The sequence below is a fragment of the Micromys minutus genome (genome assembly GCF_963924665.1).
Source record: "Micromys minutus genome assembly, chromosome: 17".
NCBI lineage: Eukaryota > Metazoa > Chordata > Mammalia > Rodentia > Muridae > Micromys > Micromys minutus.
The window spans coordinates 34,339,460-34,359,738 of record NC_137952.1 but is presented as its reverse complement, the minus strand read 5'-3'; the positions used below and the strand labels follow the sequence as shown (position 1 = coordinate 34,359,738).

General features: G+C 50.7%; 1 protein-coding gene across 2 annotated transcripts in view; it reads left to right on the top strand.

Moving 5' to 3' along the window:
- The window catches only part of KCNIP3 (potassium voltage-gated channel interacting protein 3), a 61,752-nt gene that overhangs the window by 8,013 nt on the left and 33,460 nt on the right, over nucleotides 1-20,279 (top strand). For both annotated transcript variants that reach the window (XM_080931135.1, XM_080931134.1), the window contains exon 2: nucleotides 1,999-2,164. In XM_080931135.1, the coding sequence (XP_080787261.1) occupies nucleotides 1,999-2,164 (166 nt within the window). The remainder of the gene's footprint in view (nucleotides 1-1,998; nucleotides 2,165-20,279) is intronic.

Here is a 20,279-nt window from a genome sequence, read left to right as displayed (position 1 = left end):
GTCTTTGAGCCTGGGAGGCAAGAAGAGGGTGTCAGGAGAGCCATTAAACATTCCTTGACAGCTCAATCAGACCCTCTCCCAGACAGACAAGTGTCAAATATTCATGAAGATGACCCGTGCTCACCCATCTCTGCTCCTGTCTCCCTCACAGTGATGGGCCCAGGCCACGGGCTTGACTCTTCTGTGAAAATATGGACAGACTCCCTTTTCTCTGCCCTTCTTTCTTATCCTTACCTCAAGAAGGAAAACTGTCACAGCCCATACCTTGAGGGGCTCAAACTGAGAACTCTGGCCACTCAGATAGGTAGAGGGGTAGAGGAAGCCAGTGCAGGTGTCTAGATATCACCCTGACTCTCTACCAGGGAGGAAAAAAAAAATGGCACTAAAACCCCTTAGCCCAGGGCATTTATAACAATTACTTTGAGAGATTGTAGATCTGGTTAAGGGACCCTAAGACCCACCTTTTGAAATCTCTCCAGGGACCTGGCTCCAGAAACAGCCACTTGGGAAGCCTGTGGTCAAGATTATCTGAACTTTGGGGTCAGAATGCCACACCACAGTGTGACATGTCCCCACACTCCTCAGGGACTTAGTTTTCCTTACCTGTTAAGAGGTGGTATGACCCACCTCACAGGAGTGTGACTAGACAACGTGGAGCACGCACTACAGGGTCCCAGCCTGCCCTGGGGGGATCACGGGGTCCATCACACCTGCCTAGGGTTTGAGACAAAAATCTACTAGTGCCAGTACTGTGGGTGGGGGTAGGGTGAGGGTGGGCTTCTAATAAAGTGCCCCTGCTAATGGTGTTGAAGCTCTGTGGTCCATCTCGGCTTCTGCTCCCTTCCCCAAGTGCAGAGTTTTCAGCAATGAATTCATGAGATAACGAAATACCGCCCTGCCCGAGACTCCTTGACCAATATACAGATTTTATCCAGCAAGGTCATTTCTTTCCTGGATGAGATGCTTAACAATATAGAAGGTGCCTCTGACCCAGCCTGGGCAGGGTATGTGAGAGCCTGTGCCTGTGGGTGGGTCTGGGTATGTATGTGTGTTCGAGTATGCGGATGTGTATGCGCAGTATGTGGGGGGAGATGCCCCCTTCTATATCCCTGGCGCTCCTTCATGGGCCTTGGAGAAGGGAAAGAATGTAGGGGTTGCTGCTGAGAGTATGAGGGGACAACTGTGAAACAAGATCTACCTGTTCCATCCCTGTACTAGTGGGAGGCAGAGCACAAATGAAGCAAGCCAGATACCCAGAGGGGCTGTCATGGCTGACGGCAGCCTGCTCATCCAGGAGCTACCCTGGCACCACTAGGGACTAATGATGGCAGACAGTTTGATGGACAGGATTGGAGGCCAGTATTGCTCTAGGCAAACAGATCTCTCAGCTCTGAATCCTCCACAGTGGCTCCGGGTTGACCTTTTCCGGTTCACACCTACTCAAATTTAGGTCCCACTGTCTCTCAACACCTGCTCCCCTCAGCTTCCCCTAATTAGCTAACCAGACAGCCAGGGGCAGGTTTCTTTACGTGGTCACACGGATTTTCATCCACTGTCAGGCTCGATTCCAGTCAAGGTCAAGCAAGGCCCTGACTGGGAGAAAGGAACTCGCGGTATCCCCTGCGTGAACCCTCCCTCTTCTCTAGGCCTCAGTGAGTTCTCTAAGGAGTGCTTCAGTCAGTCAGGCTGGGAAAGGGGAGCAGGGAGCTTGAGATGAATGAACATTTCTGGACTCACGTATGGCCTTACTTCTCTGGAACCCTTCTTCTGGGGCCCCATCCAATGCTAGGACAGAAAGAAACCATGAGGGATGGTGGGGGCAACAGGGCTCTGGAGGATGGGGCCAAAGGGGGTCTTGCAGCCAGCACTGCTGTAGCTTTCAGAACGGGTTCCTGATAGGGTTAGGACCCAAGATAACAGAGTGTCCTATAGGACCTTCTGGAGGTCCCTCCTGAAAGCCTGTGCTTAGGAAACCCCCTCCCTACATTCCCTCTGCAGGAAGCAATGAAGACATCGGATGGCAGCCTCCTGGGAGACCCTGGGCGCATACAGCTGAGCAAAAGGGAAGGCATCAAGTGGCAAAGGCCACGGTTCACCCGCCAGGCCCTGATGCGTTGCTGCTTAATCAAGTGGATCCTGTCCAGTGCTGCCCCACAAGGCTCAGGTAGGACAAGAGTGACTGGGGGCCAGAGCGATGGTGGAGATCACTCTGAGTTCCATCTTTCCTGAGGCCACAGACACCATCTTGGGCCATACTGCCTCCAACTCTGTTGGGAAATGTGTCTCCATTCATTCACACTCTCCCTTCACTGAGGTCCTGTTCCACACAGAGACCCAAGTTGTAGTACAGGACTGTTCTCAGGACATGGGGACAGCAGACTGAGGCCATATGCAGGTTTTTCAGAGAGTGGCTGGGAGATAGGCAGAGCTACCTTGAACATCTCACACATCCTTTCTAAGTCCTCCATAGAAAAGGGCCCTGGGCCCACAGGGCAGGTGTAGACCTCCTGGTTCTTGCCCTGTGTACTCAGAGACTGAGGCAGGCATTCTGGAGTGTTCACGGCATGGGAGTGAGGCCAGCAACAACCATGGTTATTCACAGCTATTTAGGGTATTTACAAGGAATGGCAGGACAGAAAATGCAGAGACAGCCTCACAGAGTGTCTCTCTCTCTCTCTCTCTCTCTCTGTCTCTCTCTCTTACACACACACACACTCACATCTGTGTAGGTGAGTGTGCATACACAAACATGTACATACACCATGCATGTGGAAATGCAATTCCATACCAGCGTTCCAGGCTCAGTTGCAAGGTCTCTCCCCATACCACATGTTTTTGATGATATAGAGGCATGGGTGAGAATCTATCACCGGGACAAGGTGCATGCTTGGCCTGGAGACCTGCTCTGTGTATTTTCTCAAACCACATACTCTTGTTGTTTAATCTCCGGGGAGCCTCAGTCTCTTTGTCAGACAATGGGCACAGTCAGAGTACAGTCAGCCTCCCAGGTGGCCTGTGCATGTGTGTAAAGAGACAAGGGGACAAGGCTGCTGCATCCTAAGACCCCGTCTTTATCGGCGAAACCTACCCAGACTTGCTCTTAGCTCGATTCCGTTCCACAAGAGCCCCGCTCCTTGTAGGCTAATGTCCCTCTTAGCTGACATTTGTCTTCAAATCTTTCTCTTGGAAGCACTAGCAAATGTGGGGAACCCTCCCAGGGCCCCAGCTGTTTTAGGGTCTCACAGGTGACAGAGCATGTGTGATTTGCACTGGTGTGTAGATGTTCCCCATTGTCCACCAGAGCGGGCTCCAAGAGCTGTGGTGCTCGCCAGTGTGGCCTCTGGGTGTGTCCAAGGGACTCAGCTCCACCCAAGATGGCTCAACTTTCTGTGCCCTTTGAACTCAGAGTCCCACCTCTCTCATATCTGTCATCTTGAATTTTCCTGGGCAGAATGCCGGCCAGATTCAAGCCCTCTGTTTTCCTCTATAAATGCCCACTCTGACCTAAAAGCCACTGGGCGGTAGTGGCTCTGGAAGGAACTGTACACCCTTGATGGCAAAGCCCTGGTGCACTGGGTGGAGAGTCCGGGAGCAAGCAGGGTGTGTTCACACCGCATTCAGGGTGGCCGCTTAGAAGACAGAAGCTTTTCCCAGTCACTCCCTTCAGAGGTATACGGTACAGGGTAAGGCCAGGATAGCAAGGAGCAGCCCAGCCCAGCTGCATTTGCATGGATGGACATGTTTATCAGAAGTTGCCAAACACCGAGAGGAGGTTTGGCTCATGGGAAGCAAGCCGTGTCAAGCTGTGTGAAGCAGGAGCTAAAGCCCATCTCCTCTCCCTTGCTTCCTTTTACTTAAGAGTCCACAGATACTTTAAAATAAGATTAAATGGCTTGTCCAATTCTCCAGAGATTGGGGTCCAGCAGGGACCCCACAGAATGAGGAACAGAGATCCCACACTCCCTGATTCCCTTGGACGAGCTCCTGAGCTTCAGCAACTCAGTCCGAACACATCCCTCTGTGGTCCTTAAGGAGTGCTCGGCTGGCGTGGACACACTGGCGATTTTGTGTGCATGTGAAATGCCACACTGTGGTTGATGAGTCTGCCTCTCAGGCTCTCGGTGCACAGAACAAAAAGCACCATTCAGGGGATCCCCATCACATGTCCAGTGCGGCCTGCCACGCTATCCTGAGCACTGAGTGCCTGTGCAGCTCAGCAGCCCAGACGCTGCCCTTGTTGGGGTTTTTCCATTCCGCAGTAGAGTCAGAAAAGCAGGTATCTGGGATTGCTAAGTGGAGGTCACGGCCCAGCACGACGTCCCCATGACTTGAGTGAGTTAGGACCTCAATACAGAATGGGCAGGACTCAGGGACCTCATGGTGGGGGTACAAGGTCTGGTCCAGTTGTGTCTGAGTCCTGGGTGTTAGCAGGAGCGCAGCAGTGGGAGGGTCTCTAAGAGGCATGGGTCCAGGGGGTGGGGGTAGGTCAGGCAGCTTGACTCCCCACCCAGAAGCAGCCATTCTCAGCCCAGGACCCTCAGGACATCTCGGTGTGTCAGAGCTGTAACTCTGGACTCCTCTGTGGGTGGCCCTTCCTGGCAGACTGCCTTCAGAGGGAGGCGTGGTTTCAGCTGTAGCCGATGCCACCAACTGGACAGACCTGATTCTCAAGTCTGCCTTCCCAGGAAGTCTGTGAGATTTGGGCTTCTTCAATTATTTAAGTTAGAATAAAATCTTCCCCAAATGGCCTGGGGTCTTGGCTGCCTGAGTTAAGCAATGGGCTGAGTCCCCGGGTCTGCGGAAAGTCACAGAAAACCTCAGAGGAACAGGGAACCACAATGTGACGAAGCCTATGTCCCAGCAGTCACGCGGTGCAGCTCCCGCTTCTGAGTCCCACAACACCACCATTCATGGAGCCAAGGCTCTGCTCCCAGCCCTCCCAAAGTGTAGACCCACAGGCTAATCAGCCATTCAAGTCACAGGGTCAGTTCAGATTCAAGAAAGAACCCATGGACTCCCTGTGCCCCAGGCTGCAGCATGGAGTGGCCATCTTTAATTCCCTCCAGAGTACCAGAGTCCTGAACAGAGCAAACTGAGCCTTCACTCCATCTGTGGCCCTGCCTAGGGAGCCACTGTAATCCCCATTGATGAGTGTTACTGGGATTCCCAGAGATACCCCTGAGCTGAGAAGATGTCCTCTTTGCTGCTCAGTATTACTCTGTAAGCTTCCCCCAGGACCAGTACTGCTGCCTACCCGTCTCTTATCAACTGTTCCTTTCTAACTGATAAGAGCAGCCCGAAGAGGCCAGGTGACCATCTTAGGCTTTGGGGTAACAGCCTCTTGGACATCTCCCACTGTGGGCTTCTACCTTTAGAGTCTAAATCCTCTCAAATGGAACCCAGAGTATTGGAGACAGGGAAAGCACTGAGTGGGCAGGGTGCTAGAAGGACCACTTCCTGGGCTCACCCGGTCCCTGGGGTCTGAACAGAGAGGTAGATAATGTTCGGTATTGTGTGACCTGTGCGCTATTGTGACTGAACCTTGTGGCTGCTTCCAACCTTCCCTGTCTTTAGTAGGCATCTCTCCTGTTCCAGCTGTGCCAGAAATGGGGCGAGGAGAAGACTAGCAGGAGGTGGAACAAGCCCTTTGGTTAATGACAGTGATGTATGTGACCTCTGAGTGTGGTGTTCACGGCAACGAAAGTGCAGGAGGGTCTGAAACCAGGGGCTAGTCAATCCCAGCAAGGCCCCCCTGCAATTGAAGGATACAGCCAAGCTTGGCTGCCACCTGCTGGCTTACTGTGCACATAACACCATTCGGTCAGGGCAGCCAAGAAAGGAGGCTCTCTCTCTTGAATGCTGAGTAATGTTAAGTCAAATAGGATAAACGGTACTTTGTTTATGGGCAGGTGGTGCCATGGCCAGAAGGAGAGGCCACCTGGCTCCTGGGCTGTCAGGCACCTGCCCAGCCCTGGCACCCTCTCAAAAGCATTTAGAAAAGATTCATACCCCAGATGGGTCCTTCTCTGACCACGTGCCCGTTCCACCTCCCTGCCCCCTGCCCCCTTGGTTAACCACAGGCCATGATCAATGGGAAAGGTTCCGTCAGGCTACAACTCCTCCCAGGCAGTATAAGAAGCAGCTGTGCACTACATTTTTCGCTTCTTGCTGCACGGATGGGGACGATGTCCCTTTCCACTGCCCTGGCCCTGAGATGCCTCACGCCTTGGTGTCACCTTTCCTGCCACCCTGCCAGTCCCTTAAGCGGAAATTGGTGTGGTGGAAAGGGAGAATGGAGCACGAAGGGCTGAGTTGCCTGCCTACCTTTTCACCCCGTACTCTGGCCTAGATCTCACCCGCATCAACAGACCTGGTGATAGAGACACATACACAATCCACTAGGCCTGAGCAGCAATGGACTCCCAGTTCCTGGGGATGGGGCTGGAGGAAGGACTACCCAGCACCTACAGACTTCACCCTAGGTCCATAATAGCTCATTAACCTGCAACTCGCTGTATGCAAAGGAAAAGAGAATATTATTGCCAAAGAAACATGTTTTCTGGAAACTTGAGTGCACGTGCTTCTCTTGTCCAGACCTGCGTGGACCGGGAGGGTGTCCCAACTTGTCTTAGACGTACTTTCTGTGGCTGCTGCATACACCGGGTTAGCAGACACAAGGCCTGTGCTGCCTGCTGGCTCTGCTGCGGCACGGCCTTTGTGTGTGCTCGGTAAATAGCTCGGAGCAGCATACGTGACCCGGTACACAGCAAGCATCACCAAATCCTTCAGCTTCTTCACCCGGTAGCGTGTGCAATGCACGAGTTCAGCTTCCACTTTAGGGGAGGCAATTTGACTCTCCTGCCTCTGTATGTAACAGAAGCCCTGAGCAACAATGGCTCCATTTGAGTCGGGAAGTGGCTGCAAAAGCTTTGCAAACTCTGTTCTTTGGCCCTTCCCTTCTCATTATCAACGCAGTTAGCCCTTTCTTTGGCCCAGCTGCAAAGTGGTTACTTCAACCTTAGACATTCTGCCATCATTCTAGGGAGAGAGAGAGAGAGAGAGAGAGCACGCGCGCATGGGAGGAGAAAGTGCGGCTGACAAGCACAGAAAGTTCTAGAAGGCTGTTTACATTCCACCAGCCAAAACTAAACCACACTGGTGCAGGAACATGGGAGAATGGTACTGTTGTTTTTCTGTTTTGCTTCAAGACAGGCTCTCATGTATTCCAGGTTGGCCTCAAACTTACCGTGTAGCTGGTGCTGACTTTGAACTTCTGACCCTTGTGTCTCCAGTCCCCTGTGTAGTAGGATTAAAAGTGTTAGCCACAGCCTTCTGCTGGGGGTTAAACCTTCATGCATGTGAGGTGAGCTTTCTACTGACTCTGCTCCACTGCTAGCCCTAGAATAGCAGCTTCTTACTGAACACATTCCTCCCTCTGACAAACCCTGATGTCTGCAAGGAAAAGCAGAAAGAAGACTGGGTGCCTCGTTAGTAGTGGCCAGAGGACCTCAGCAGCCTGTCTGGCGTTTACCAAGTGTCCAGTACAGGGAGTGGGGAGTCAGTGGTTCTTGCTCCAGCATGCCCTCGGTTGTCCCCTGTCCTCGTGAGAGAGACTACTTCTTCTCTCTGTTCGCTACTTCTCAGACACCCAGGTAGGATGGGGCTCTAGGTAACAAGCAGAAGCCAGGAGTCAAGAGGCCAAAGGCTGGGGCAGGGTGGGAACAGGCTGTGGAAAGTCCCTGGGCCTATGAGGTTCACACCCTGAGCTGCAAGTCATACTGGGTGTTACCTCCTCCTGAGGTGTCAGAGCAATGCCCACCCCCATGCAGGCTTTTTGCAGCTGCTGATACTTATTTGGGGAACAGTGAGCTCCTGGGTCCTGACGGTCGAGGAGATAAATGCAGGTACCAGACAAGGCTCAGGGAGACATAGCAGATCTTGGGCTGAGGGGCTGTTAGTCTTTGGCTATTTCCCAACAGCAGGAGATAGAAAAACAGGTCAAGAGATAGGTTAAGAGCAAGAGAGACACTGAGAGAGATTTGCAAGAGAAGCAGGCTAGAAGCAGGTGCGGAGAGGGCAAGCCCTCCCTAAAGAAGGGTGCTGAGCCTAGGGTTTGGAAAAGCCGGCAGAGAACCAGGACCTGGGCAGCACCATGTCAGGGTGTGGCGAGGGCAGCTACCCGAGACTGCAGGAGTGTCAGCACGGCTGTAAGAAACACCTGGGACACATCATCAGCTTCTTCTTCCGCTTCATCTCCGGGAACCTGGCTCGAGGTGAGGGCTGGGACAGAGATACCAGGTGCTGGAAGATGTCATTTGGGGCTGGGGTCTATGACCCCCTCCTTTTGGGCTGGAGCATGGATAAAGGGGGCTTGGGAGCAGGATAAGTCCATGAGCTTTGTACACTCCCATAGGGAACCCTGGCCCTCTGAATGCCAAACCAAGACTCCCAGACTCATAAGCCTGGGAAGAGATGGGTGGCGAGTATCCTTATCTTTTTAGTGGATATAGACCCACGCCCACCTAGCCGCTCTAGAGAGCCCTCCCAGCCTTGTACATGTGGGCTCCCCTATCCTTACTTCTCCCCAGATCTCTCCCTGAGGACTCCTCTTTCATCGGAGCCAGTGCAGAGGAGACAGAGGAAAGAAAGGGCCAGTGTGTATTGTGATTGTGTATAGAGGATACCTCTCAATGACAGACTTCTTCAGTTCTTCAGAAGCCCACTCTATGGGAATTCTTAACAGGAGGCCTGGATCCGGCCTGGAGGTGGGAGGAGAGGGGCTTCACAGTAGGCTGCTTCTGTGTTGCTTCTCTGCCTCTCGTCCAAGCTTGGCAGGGCCTGCTGGCTGGCAGAGGCACTTCCTACCCAGAAACGGAGGGAATCATATACATGGGGATCTGAGAGCTGGGTGTTAAGAGCTTCAGACCTTGAAGCGTATGACCCCCTGGGGCTCTTTTTCCTATCCTCTTATTGGAGGAAAAGGACCTAGTCTAAAGCCATCACATGATTTTCCCCACAGAGACTTATAATTGAATCCATAAAACAAAGATGAGCCCCCATAGGCATGTGACACGCAAAACAGCTTCTGCTTCAGGGAGCTGTCGATGACCCGAAGGGGTGACGTGCCAAGCAGTGAGCAAGCCAGACTGGAGCTGTCAACCTCACTCTTTGGGGTGGAGCCTGCTGTGCCCACTGTGGGGCATCCATAGGAGAGCCAGGCACACCTAAGAGCCATGGGGTTAGCAAATAGTGTGTTGGTGGTGGTGGTGGTGGTGGTGGTGGTGGTGACAGTGGCGGTGTGTGCATACGAAGGCTTGTAGCTTGGGCATAATGACCAGGGGACAACTCTTTGGAGTCTGTTCCCTCCTTCCACCTCCACATGGGTGATACACAGGGCTAAAACTCAGGAAGCAGACTCATTTGGTAAGCCTTTACCCATGGAAATACCCCCACCAGCCCACAAAGAGCATTTATAAGAAGAAAAGCTTGAAATTTCCAATATACTTGCCCATTTCCAAATCCATGGAATTACAACAGCGTAAAACGCGAGTGATGAGAAAATGGTAAGACGGGAGTGAGAAGAGCTTAGAAGATGGATCCTGGCTCTCCTCGAGAGCAGAAGGACTCTGAAGAGCATACACTCTGGCTCCAGGGCGAGCAGGTATCCAGGATATACCCATGAACAACCAGGGAAGCCACAGCCATTGCTGTGACCCTGTGCCAGGTGTGGGTCAGACCCCTCACCCTGGTCTCACATCCTCACTCTTCTAGACTGTAGAAGGACGTCACAGAGCAAGGCCACCTCCCCAGTCCCTTAGTGTGCTACAGACTCATACCTTTGTGTTGTCCTTTGGACTTCTTCTGAAGCTCACAGGGGAAGATACAAAAAAGCCCAGAGAGTGAGAGATGAGCCCTGTGCATGGGTCCTCATCTCAGAGCCCCTCCAGACAAGGTAGCGGCAGAACAGAGCCTGGGGAGGGCTGTCAGCTAAGGCAGCAGGGACTCTCTCTACGCCTGTCACAGAGCCCATCTGACATGAATTGTCCAAGTGTCATTCCCATGCCCTAAAAATACTCTCCTACAGATAGACACAAGTGCATACCCAGGTTCCACTAAACTCCTAAATGAGGATGCTAGCAAATGAAAAAAGTTGAGTCCAATAAGAAAGAAACCCAGGGAGACCTTGGAGCACACGAGGCACAAACAAGATAGCTCAGTTATACCCAAATGATGGAACACAGACCAGGGCCTCTAGGGACCATTCACAAGGGCATCTTCTCCACCAGAAAAAAAGAAGGAGCCTCTTAGACATGTGCATCCGGGTGCCTGTCATAGCAACTCCCAGTTCTCCCTGGCCAGTCAAGTGATTCTGAAGGCAGGCCGAATGCCTTCATCTGCACAGTTTGTAAACAGAGCCCTATCTGCCAGGCCAAGCTTCAGCCTCTCACCACAGCTGTCTCTTCATCTGTAAGATAAAACGGATATAAAAATGAGGTCACTGAGATGTCATGTCGGGTGTGCGTGAAAGGACACAGGTGGCTTTCTGCTTTTACCTTGTTGAGCAGGCTCCTGAGCAGGCTCTGTTCTTTACTGGTGCTGGACACTGAGCAAGTCCCTCAGTTTATCTACACATCGCATGAACACAGCAGCATGCTCTTTGTGACCCCCACGTCAGTGGCTGGGAAAGCAATAATAGGACATGACTTGGTAGCGCTGAGCTGAGGTTGCTTCCCTGTGTTGGTCAAGTTAGTGTCCTTGTTTGTGACTGAGGACAGAGAATTAGTTTTCAAAGGGAACCAATTGTGATTTCTCCCCCTTCCATTTGACCAGGCACAAGGCCTGGGGGAGGTTATAGCTTCCAGACCCCCACAGGTGAGACTGACCTCTCTCTCACCTCTCACCCCTTACCCCTCACCCCTTACCTCTTACCCTTCACCTCTCACCTCTCACCTTTCACCTCTCACCTCTCACCCCTCACCTCTTACCCTTCACCTCTCACCTCTCACCTCTCACCTTTCACCTCTCACCTCTCACCTCTCACCCCTCACCTCTCACCCCTCACCTCTCACCTTTCACCTTTCACCTCTCACCCCTCACCTCTCACCTCTCACCTCTCACCTCTCACCCCTCACCTCTCACCTCTCACCTCTCACCTCTCACCTTTCACCTCTCACCCCTCACTTCTTGGTAGCCCTGTCCCTAGCTGCTGTCATCTGGATTCTGGAAGGTCCCATGCTTCATCACTGTTCTGTGTACCTGAAAAACCTTTCTCGGGTTTTTTTTCTAGTGAGGTGGACCCCAATAAAGCCTACCACAAACCGTGTAGCCATCTTTCTTCAGAGAGAGGTGAGTCTTCTGGGCCGATAAGGCTGCAGTGGTCCAGGTTCCTTTCTGCTCCAACCTCTGCTCATTCTGGCTCCTTTCTCTGTAAGTCCAGATAAAGGGGAGAGGGGAAAGGGCACACTGGAGCACTGGCTGGTGGGATAGGCTGGGGTTCTCTACAAAGTGTGTTAAATATTTCCCAGACCCATCCTCTCCCCTGGCATATACAGTTTTAAGTGGTTCCGGTCTCTGCCTCAGAGGTGGAAGGTTTTGAAGGTTTTTTGAGATGGTAGGAAACGGAGACAGGAGCAACTTTCAAATGTTCCAGAACGGAAAAGGAACATGTTTGGGGCTGCTCTGGGGGAAGGCAGAACCATTGCGGCAAAGGAGGTGGCACTTACTGTTCCTAGGCAGATGCTCATAGACAGTGAAGCCTGGGCACCTCTCAGGAAAGTGCTCCTAAACCTTTCCAAATCCCCTGTCCATCCCTCTCTCCCACCCTGGACCATCACATCCCGAGCCTCTCTCTCCTCACCCCCAACACCTGCCAAAGCTTCTTACTTAATAGGTACTTCTCCTCTGCCCACCAGGGGGCAGAAGAGGCTGGGGCAGCTGGCCTCTTGGATCGTTTTAACTTTTTAAGACGGGTCTTACATAGGCTGTTAATTTCTGACACATACATCCACTTCACACCTTTGAGGATTAAAGATACAGGATCTGGCATTTATGGGCTGCTAGATCTTTCTCAGGATTCATCTTGGCTCCTGATCCCCTGAGCCAAACTAAGAACAAACCAAGCACCTCTTCTGGTTGGTGGCCAACCCACCCCAGCTGTGCATGAAATCTCTACTCTAGTAGTTAGGACTTTGGGTTCCTAAGAATGGCAGTGACCTCATCTTGTGCTTCTCTGGAGGCGTCAAGGGGGTGGGTGGGTCTCCTTGAAGGGTGTTGCCTTTGAAGGCCGCCTTTGGCTGTATTTCCTCATTTCATTGTGAATAACTGGGTGGGCTCGGGTGACAGAGAGGGAATAGAGTTGGTCTGGGTGGGGACACAGGAAAATCTACATTTATAAATCTTTCTCTGGATACACGGACCATGGCTCATGACCTTCATCCCATAAACCAAGGTGTCTCTGGGGTAAAATGAGGACCGGGGAGCAGTGAGTATCCTTCAGTAGAGAACTAAATGCATCCCTGTCCAAGACCAGCTCAGACTCTCAAGAGGTCCACTGGAACCGGAGTGAGAATTGAAAGAAAAAGACAAGTTAGTTAAAGCTGCAATATAACTTTGGCCAGCATTGAGGTTAAAAACCTCATGGCTGAAGCGAAGCTTTTTTTTTTTTTTTTTTTTTTTTTTTTTTTTTTTTTTTTGTCCTTTTTTAAACCGTTTTAATTACATGCAAAAAAGAATGGTAACAACTGTTCAGAGACAGGGATCAAACAAGTTAACAATCTTGGAGGTCAGGTGACAAGGTCAGAGACAAAAATGGATACTGCTGTGCCTACATCCCGAAATCCACATCCCCTTTCCAAAGTTTTGGCTCTTGCTCTTTGGAAATAACGTGGAAGACTGTGATTAATTGGAATTTTGCTTGTTTTTATTTTTTATTTGTTTGAGACAGCATCTCTCTATTGCTGGTTGTCCTGAAACTATGTAGACCAGGCTAGCCTTAAACTCACAAAAATATACCTGCCTCTGCCTCCTGAGTACTGGAATCAAAGGTGTGTACCACACCAGGCTCAAAAGAATAGTTTTAATGATTTTCCATTACAAACAACGAAGTCACTCTTAAGGACTTTTCCGAAGTGGACAGAAATGGTGAGGGGGTTTTAAAGCCTAGAGACTTAAGCTCAAAATCCTTGCTTGGCCAAAGTTGGTCGAGGAAGTTGAAGAGAGTTCTAGAAACTGGCATAGTGACAGGCAGCAGGGCAAGATCGAGGGAGACTTCCTGGCCAAACTCTGCAGAAGACAAATGGAACCCCGGCCAAACACAAGGTGTTATTAGGCTGGTGACAGTCACAGCCCCACACTCCCACAGTCAGCAAATGGCCCTCAGGCCTTAGCAGTGAGCAGAACCCTGGGCCTAAAGTAGGGATCAGCTGGCTGGCTGAAGACGGTAGCAGACGTACTGGTTAGTCAGCAGGGACAAAAGCCCATAAACATGCCACACAGCATCTAACTTTCAAGAGGGCACTGTGACAGGATGAATTTGCAGGAACCAGGGCACCAGCCAGTAGCAGCCTGGGTCACTCTAAAAGCAGGAAAAGGATCTCAGGTCGGGGGTGAGATAGGGACCCAAGAAGCCATTGTCTCCTGGTCTCAACACACAGGGGTTGACCAACAGCATGGGGAGATGCCTGGCTCCTAAATACCTCCTGTGGCTGGAGAGAGGGGGTGACCATGGTAAGAAGGAAGGGGGAGTGAACTGAGTGCTTGATCTGGGCCAGGCAGAGGGTACCCACATCCGTGCCATCAGCAGCCACCATTGCTTCCACCTCCCATGGGGAGAACTTAAGGCTTAAGAGAAGAAATGGGTGGTCCTTCAATTCACTCATCCATCTGTCCATCCATCCACCTGTTTGTATATCTTTCCTGCCATGTGTTCACCCACCCATCTATCAACCCATTCACCCACCCATGATCCATTCATCTGCTAGTCCACCCACCTATATATTACATACTTGCCAAGAACTCCACAAAAGTCTGGCATAGAGTAGACCCTGAGTCAGGTCAGGAAGTCAGGAAAGCCTTTCCTTTGTTAGTTCTCACCAGACAGGTTGCCTTCTTACCCCAAACATGTTTAGGAATCAACTGTGGTTGGGAAATTTGTTGTTGTTGTTGTACTAGACCGAGGCTCTCCATCTTTTGCAACCCGCTTTACACAGGCAAGGATTTGGGTACAGCTTATCCCTTGGCCCTCTGTGAGGATCTCAAGTCCCTACATATTTCCCTCTGCAAGCTTTGCCGATGTTGGGGAAATGCCCATTAACCCTTTCCACAACTCCTTGGGTTGGGTGTGTATGCGTGGGAACACCAAGCACAGGGCTCTTTCTCTGCTCTAAACAGCTCTCTCCGCCTTGGTGTCCCAGCTTGTGAAATCCAGTGGGTTCAGGTAAAGAGCTAGGGAGCCCATCTTAACACTTTCTGGGGGATGCGCAGTGCGCGGCTGGGCTATTTCTAAACACAGATCAGATTTCCCAAGGGAACTGATTGAGGTGAGTGTGTATGGAGGCTGTAAAGCTCTCTGTGCAGACTTAGCACTGTGTGTGTGTGTGTGTGTGTGTGTGTGTGTGTGTGACTAAAATAGCTTGTAACACTTGCAATGCCATGCACAACAGCACACACACACACACACACACACACACACACACACACACACACGTTTGCTTACTATTTTCACAGGCTAAGTGATAAGTATGCCTCCAGCTTGTGTGTTGAAGACCAGTACCTGTTGTGGCAGCACTGTCAGCCCATGATGGAAGGATCCTTGGAGACGCTGCCTGACACTGGCACAGCCTGGCCTGTATGAGCCCCGTAGTACCAGGAGTCGGGGACTGCTGTGGGGAGGAATCTTGCAGACATAGATGGAGGTCAGGATCCCTTTCTGCCCAATCTTTAGATGAACCCTCAGCCATGTGAACTAGAGAAGGATTCCCTTTGAGAACGTAAAGGGGGAGCACCAAGGAGGATGGGGGAGTAGGGAAGATGGCCCTGGGGTTAGCCCAAGGGTTTCTAGAAAGGGTTAGAGAGGCTTTGAACTGTACCCAAGGGACCTAGAGCGAATCGCTTCATCCCTCAGCCTCTGTTTCCTCACTTGGAAGAGGAGGGTGGTGGTAAACCCAACTCCCTGGGTGTTGTGAGTCAGCCAGGGCACTTGACACATATCCTGGTTCACACTTCTGTTGCCGTGATAAAACATTCTAACCAACCTTCCCCCGAGGAAAGGGTTTATTCAGCTTATACTTCCAGGTCACAGTCTGCCACTGAGGGAAGCAGGAACTGTGGAGGAATGCTGCTTACTAGTTAGATCACTGGAATGCTAGCTTTCTTATATAGCCTGAGTCCACCTACCCAGGGATGGTGCTGTCCATGGTAGGCTGGGACCTCCCAGATTGATCAGTCAAGACTGTCTCTCTCACGGCTACAGGCTGCTCTGATCAAAATGGTTCTTCAGGTGCAGTTCTCTCTTAACAGGTGACTGAGCTGTGTTCAGTTGGTAATTAAAATTAACCAGAACTGGTCACAATAAGCATGTCATAACCACCATGAGTCAAGGATGAGTCTTAGACCAACACACACAAGCTGCCTCTTACTTGGGGGACTCCTGGTGAGAGAACCCCTCTATAGAGATGTAAGTAGATTCTGTCCTAATTAAGCCCAAGCCTTGGAATAAGACCAGGATGCCAGGTATTTGTCTCTACCTGTGGCCCTGCCAGCCAACAGGCCAGCCTGGCTTACATTGCTGCAAGTCTGGGCTTACTAACAGCCCTGAGGTGGGTATCACAAGCCCATTTTATAGGTGAGGACTGTGGCCAAGGGGGATTAACAATATCCATCCATTCATTTGTCTATCCACTCCTCCTACCCACCCACCCATTTACCCATCCATCCATCCACTTCCTCACCTCTTACCCACCCACCCACCCACCCATTTACCCATCCATCTACCCATCCATCCATCTACTCATCCATCCACTTCTTCACCCACCCACCCATCCATCCATCTATCTATCCACCCACCCACCCATTCATCCACCTACTCATCCATCCATCCACCCACCCACCCATCCATCCATCCTTCCATCCATCCACCCACCCACCCACCCACCCATCCATCCTTCCATCCATCCATCCACCTACCCACCCACCCACCCACCCACCCATCCATCCATCCTTCCATCCATCCACCCACCCACCCACCCACCCACCCATCCATCCTTCCATCCATCCATCCACCTACCCACCCACCCACCCACCCATCCATCCATCCATCCATCCATCCATCCATCCACCCACCCATCCATCCATCCATCCATCCATCCATCCACCTACCCACCCACCCATCCATCCATCCATCCATCCATCCACCCACCCACCCACCCACCCACCAGCTACAATCAGGCTACTGTAGACTGGTCTAGCTGCCGAGAAAGTAGAGAGAGGGGCGGGGCCTGAAACTGTGCATCTTTAGTAAGCTTGATGGGGCCGGGGGGTTATGATACAGACCCCAGTGTAGTGTATGCGGGTGGCTCACACATTTTTACCGAGTAAATATTTACAGCCATTATGGCAATTGATCGCCTTCGATCCTGTGCGCAGCTGTGAGCTAGCCCTGCTTAGTCATGCTTTCTTAAAAACAGCTTCTTCCCTTGAGCCGCTTTAATAATTCAGCTCCTAATTGTTTCCAACGCAAACTTGAAAATGCCAACTCAGGGCCTCCATCCCCACCCTGGTCCCCTCTCATCCTCCCTGCAGGGCTCTCACCTCTTCACTGCTGCAGACCTGGCCCTGGCTGTGGCCATTTTAGGGAAGAGCCTGGGACCTGATGGGTTTTGGTGTCTCTGTGCTGTGCTGAGTGTAATTGAGCTCCAGGGCCAAAGCCAGAAGAGCCAGCAACAGGAAGTTCTAGCCACTGCTCTCCAGGGCACTCTAGCTGTGGGTAGCAAGAAGACATAGGGCACCTTAAGGTGACAGGAAAGCTGAATAGGCTCTGAGACAGGCCTCCAGCCAATGATCACACCTGTCTCAACTGTGGGGTGAGTGGGGGAGATCTAATAAATATTTGACATAGTGGCCGTACATGTTGCCACTCTCCTGGTGGGTGATGCTTGCCAGAGCCTTCCAAAGGTTGTTCCCATCTCCATGTAGAGTAAGGTCCTGGGAATAACATGGTACTCTAGCCTCTAGCTGTGCCCCTGTAGCAGGATAGCAAGGTGCTATCTATAACTGCATCCCGAGCTCTGTGTCCCTGGCCAGACAGGCCCAGTAGAGTAATGTAGTGGATGCCATGGAAGGTTCTTGATGCCTCCTTCAGAGCACCTGGGGGATGTAAAATCTTCATAGCCAAGGGTCAGGTAGCTAAGGCCAACACTGAGATCACACATTGCAGTGACACACACAGCCATTCCCAGTCCTTGTGAATCTGTAGGGCTCAGCATGTCAGGAATTCCCATGACCCAGGGTAGACACATGATGTCCCTTTTCCTGGACTCTTATTTCTTTAATATTTATTTTTATTCTATGTATGCGGGTGCTCTGCCTGCAGGTATGTCTGTGTACCAGTCTGTACAAAGTGCTTGCAAAGGCCAGAAGAGGGGGTGAGTGCCCGGAACTGGAGTTACAGAAGTTGTGAGCCATCATGTGTGTGCTGGGAACTGAACTCTGGTTCTCTATGAGCTCAAGTGTGCTCTTAACTAGAGAGCCATTTCTCCAGGCCCTGCATCCGTTGTAGACATTGTGACAACAGCAGGCCCTGATCTGGGATAAGAGGCTGTCCTGGTAGCCCAAGTTCCAGACAGAGAGTCCACTGAGGAAGAGTGAAGTTGGAATAAGAAGTGGGTGTGAGAGAGGTGTTGGTTAGGCTCACTAATGCTCACTTCCCCGTGTGGTCTACTAAGCCCCTTTGACTGAGCAAACTTGACCACTGACCCATAGTACAGCTTCTCTAATGGAAAGGGGACATTTGCAGAACTCGGGTAGCCAGGGGTCCAAGGGAAAGTTGGGATATAAACACCAGGTTGCCTGAGCAGGCCCAGGGTTGACAAATGATGTGAGTGCCCTTTGATATCAGAATGGATGTGGCCCATGTGGCAGTCAAATTCCATTACAATCTGAAAATTCTTAAATGTGTCCCTTTAGGTGCTCTGTGGAGAGTTTATTATTGTTTTCCTTTTGAGTTGATTGCCCTACTAAGGATCCCAGGTTTTTTCCTGTGGTTCAAAGAAACAATGACTTATGGATCAGATTCCCAACTCAGCCAATGGGCGTGGGTTTGGGATTCATGCTCTGAGCTCTGAGTTCTTCTGTGGTCTTCTGTGAGTCTCTGAGGTCTAATGTGAAGACCTCATTTGGCATATTAGTTCTACGGATGGGCAACAGGGCTCTGTGGAGTCACATCTGCTCTGCTCAAGCCACACACACACACACACACACACACACACACACACACACACACAGACACACACAGACAGACAGAGATATATACACACACACAGATACAGACACACATACATATACAGACACACACAGACACTACAGACACACACACAGAGACACACACAGACACACAGAGAAACACACACACATACAGACACACATAGACACACAGAGATACAGACACACAGACACACACATACACATAGAGAAACACACACACATACAGACACACAGAGATACAGACACGTACACAGACACACACAGATAAGCATAGACACACACAGAGACACAGACACACACACATAGACACATACACACAGACACACACAGAGATACAGACACACACAGAGACATACACACACCCAGAGACACACAAAGACACATACACAGACACACAGAGAGACATACACACAGTAATATATATATGTATGTATGAGTATATATATGTATATATATGATATGTTATATATGTGCATGTATATATATATATATATATATATATATATATATATATATATATATATCACTCAGCTCTCAGTGATATATATCACACATCACATGTCCACCTAGAGAAGGAGAGGAACAGGCACTGGCTCCAGGTCCTTGGTATGGATTGGGTTAGGGAGTTGGAATTGGGTGGAGGAAACACTGGGAGCAGCTCCAAGTTCCTGGGATAGATGAACCAAACAACTAGCTAGGCTGAGGAAGTGATGCCCTATCCCCACCCTGTGGCCAGAATGGGGAAGAAGATCCACATGGTGAACCCATAATGGGCTTTCACTGACCAGTGACCAGGAGACCCAGCACTAAAGCGCTCAGAGACAGCTGCAGCCTTCAAATGTGGGCAGGTGACAACAGAAGGAACAGAGTCAGAGGGTCAGCCTGTGGATGGGAGACCTGCCTCTGTCTCTGCAGGTCCCAGAGGGTAAGCCATTGGCATACAGTGCACACCACCCATCTACCCTGCCCCCACACCCTCTGCCATGTCAGAGCCACAGGGCATTTTATACCAGGATGCAGACATGTACCTAGGAACCACCAAACACCCAAGGAAAACCATATCAAAAGTTCTTAAAGCCACACTTATAAGCATTTGGGAGGCTAAAGCAGGAGTGTTGTTATGAATTCAAGGCTAGCCTGGGCTACATAGTGGGTGTTAAGTATGTCTGGGCTGCAGACCCTGTTTTAAGACATCAATACAACTTACTTTTATCCGGATAAAAACACATAGAGGCAGTCACTGAGAAAAAAGAATGCAGAATAAATACAAGATGATAGAGTGAAATAAATATAATGTCCTCAGAGACCTTGAAGCACACTACGTGCATTACAAAAAGGTCTGCAATACTGGAAGTGACAGTCTACTTGTTGAAATATAGAAAATTTCATAAACAAACTAAATGATCACCATGCAAAATAAATTAATGGATTTGAGTATGACAGCCCAGAAATTCTATCCAGTCCCGTACTAAAAGATAAAGCCAAAAATACAAAAAATGGAATTTAAGATTCTGGTGTAGTAGCCCACACCTGTAATCCCAACACTTAGAAGGCTGATACAGAAAATTCAGCAACCACTTCAGGGTCAACACAAGCTACACAGCAGGTTCAAAGTTCACCTATGCTATGTAGCCAGAGCCTGTCTCAAGGCAGAAACAGCAACAGATACTCAAAGGTTTTGGCTGGAGAGGTGGCTCAGCGCTTCAGAGCTCTGGCTGCTCCGGCAGTGGACTGGGTTTGGTTCCCAGCACCCACATGGCAGCTCACAACTGTACAATCTGCTGCCCTTTGCTGGCTTCCAC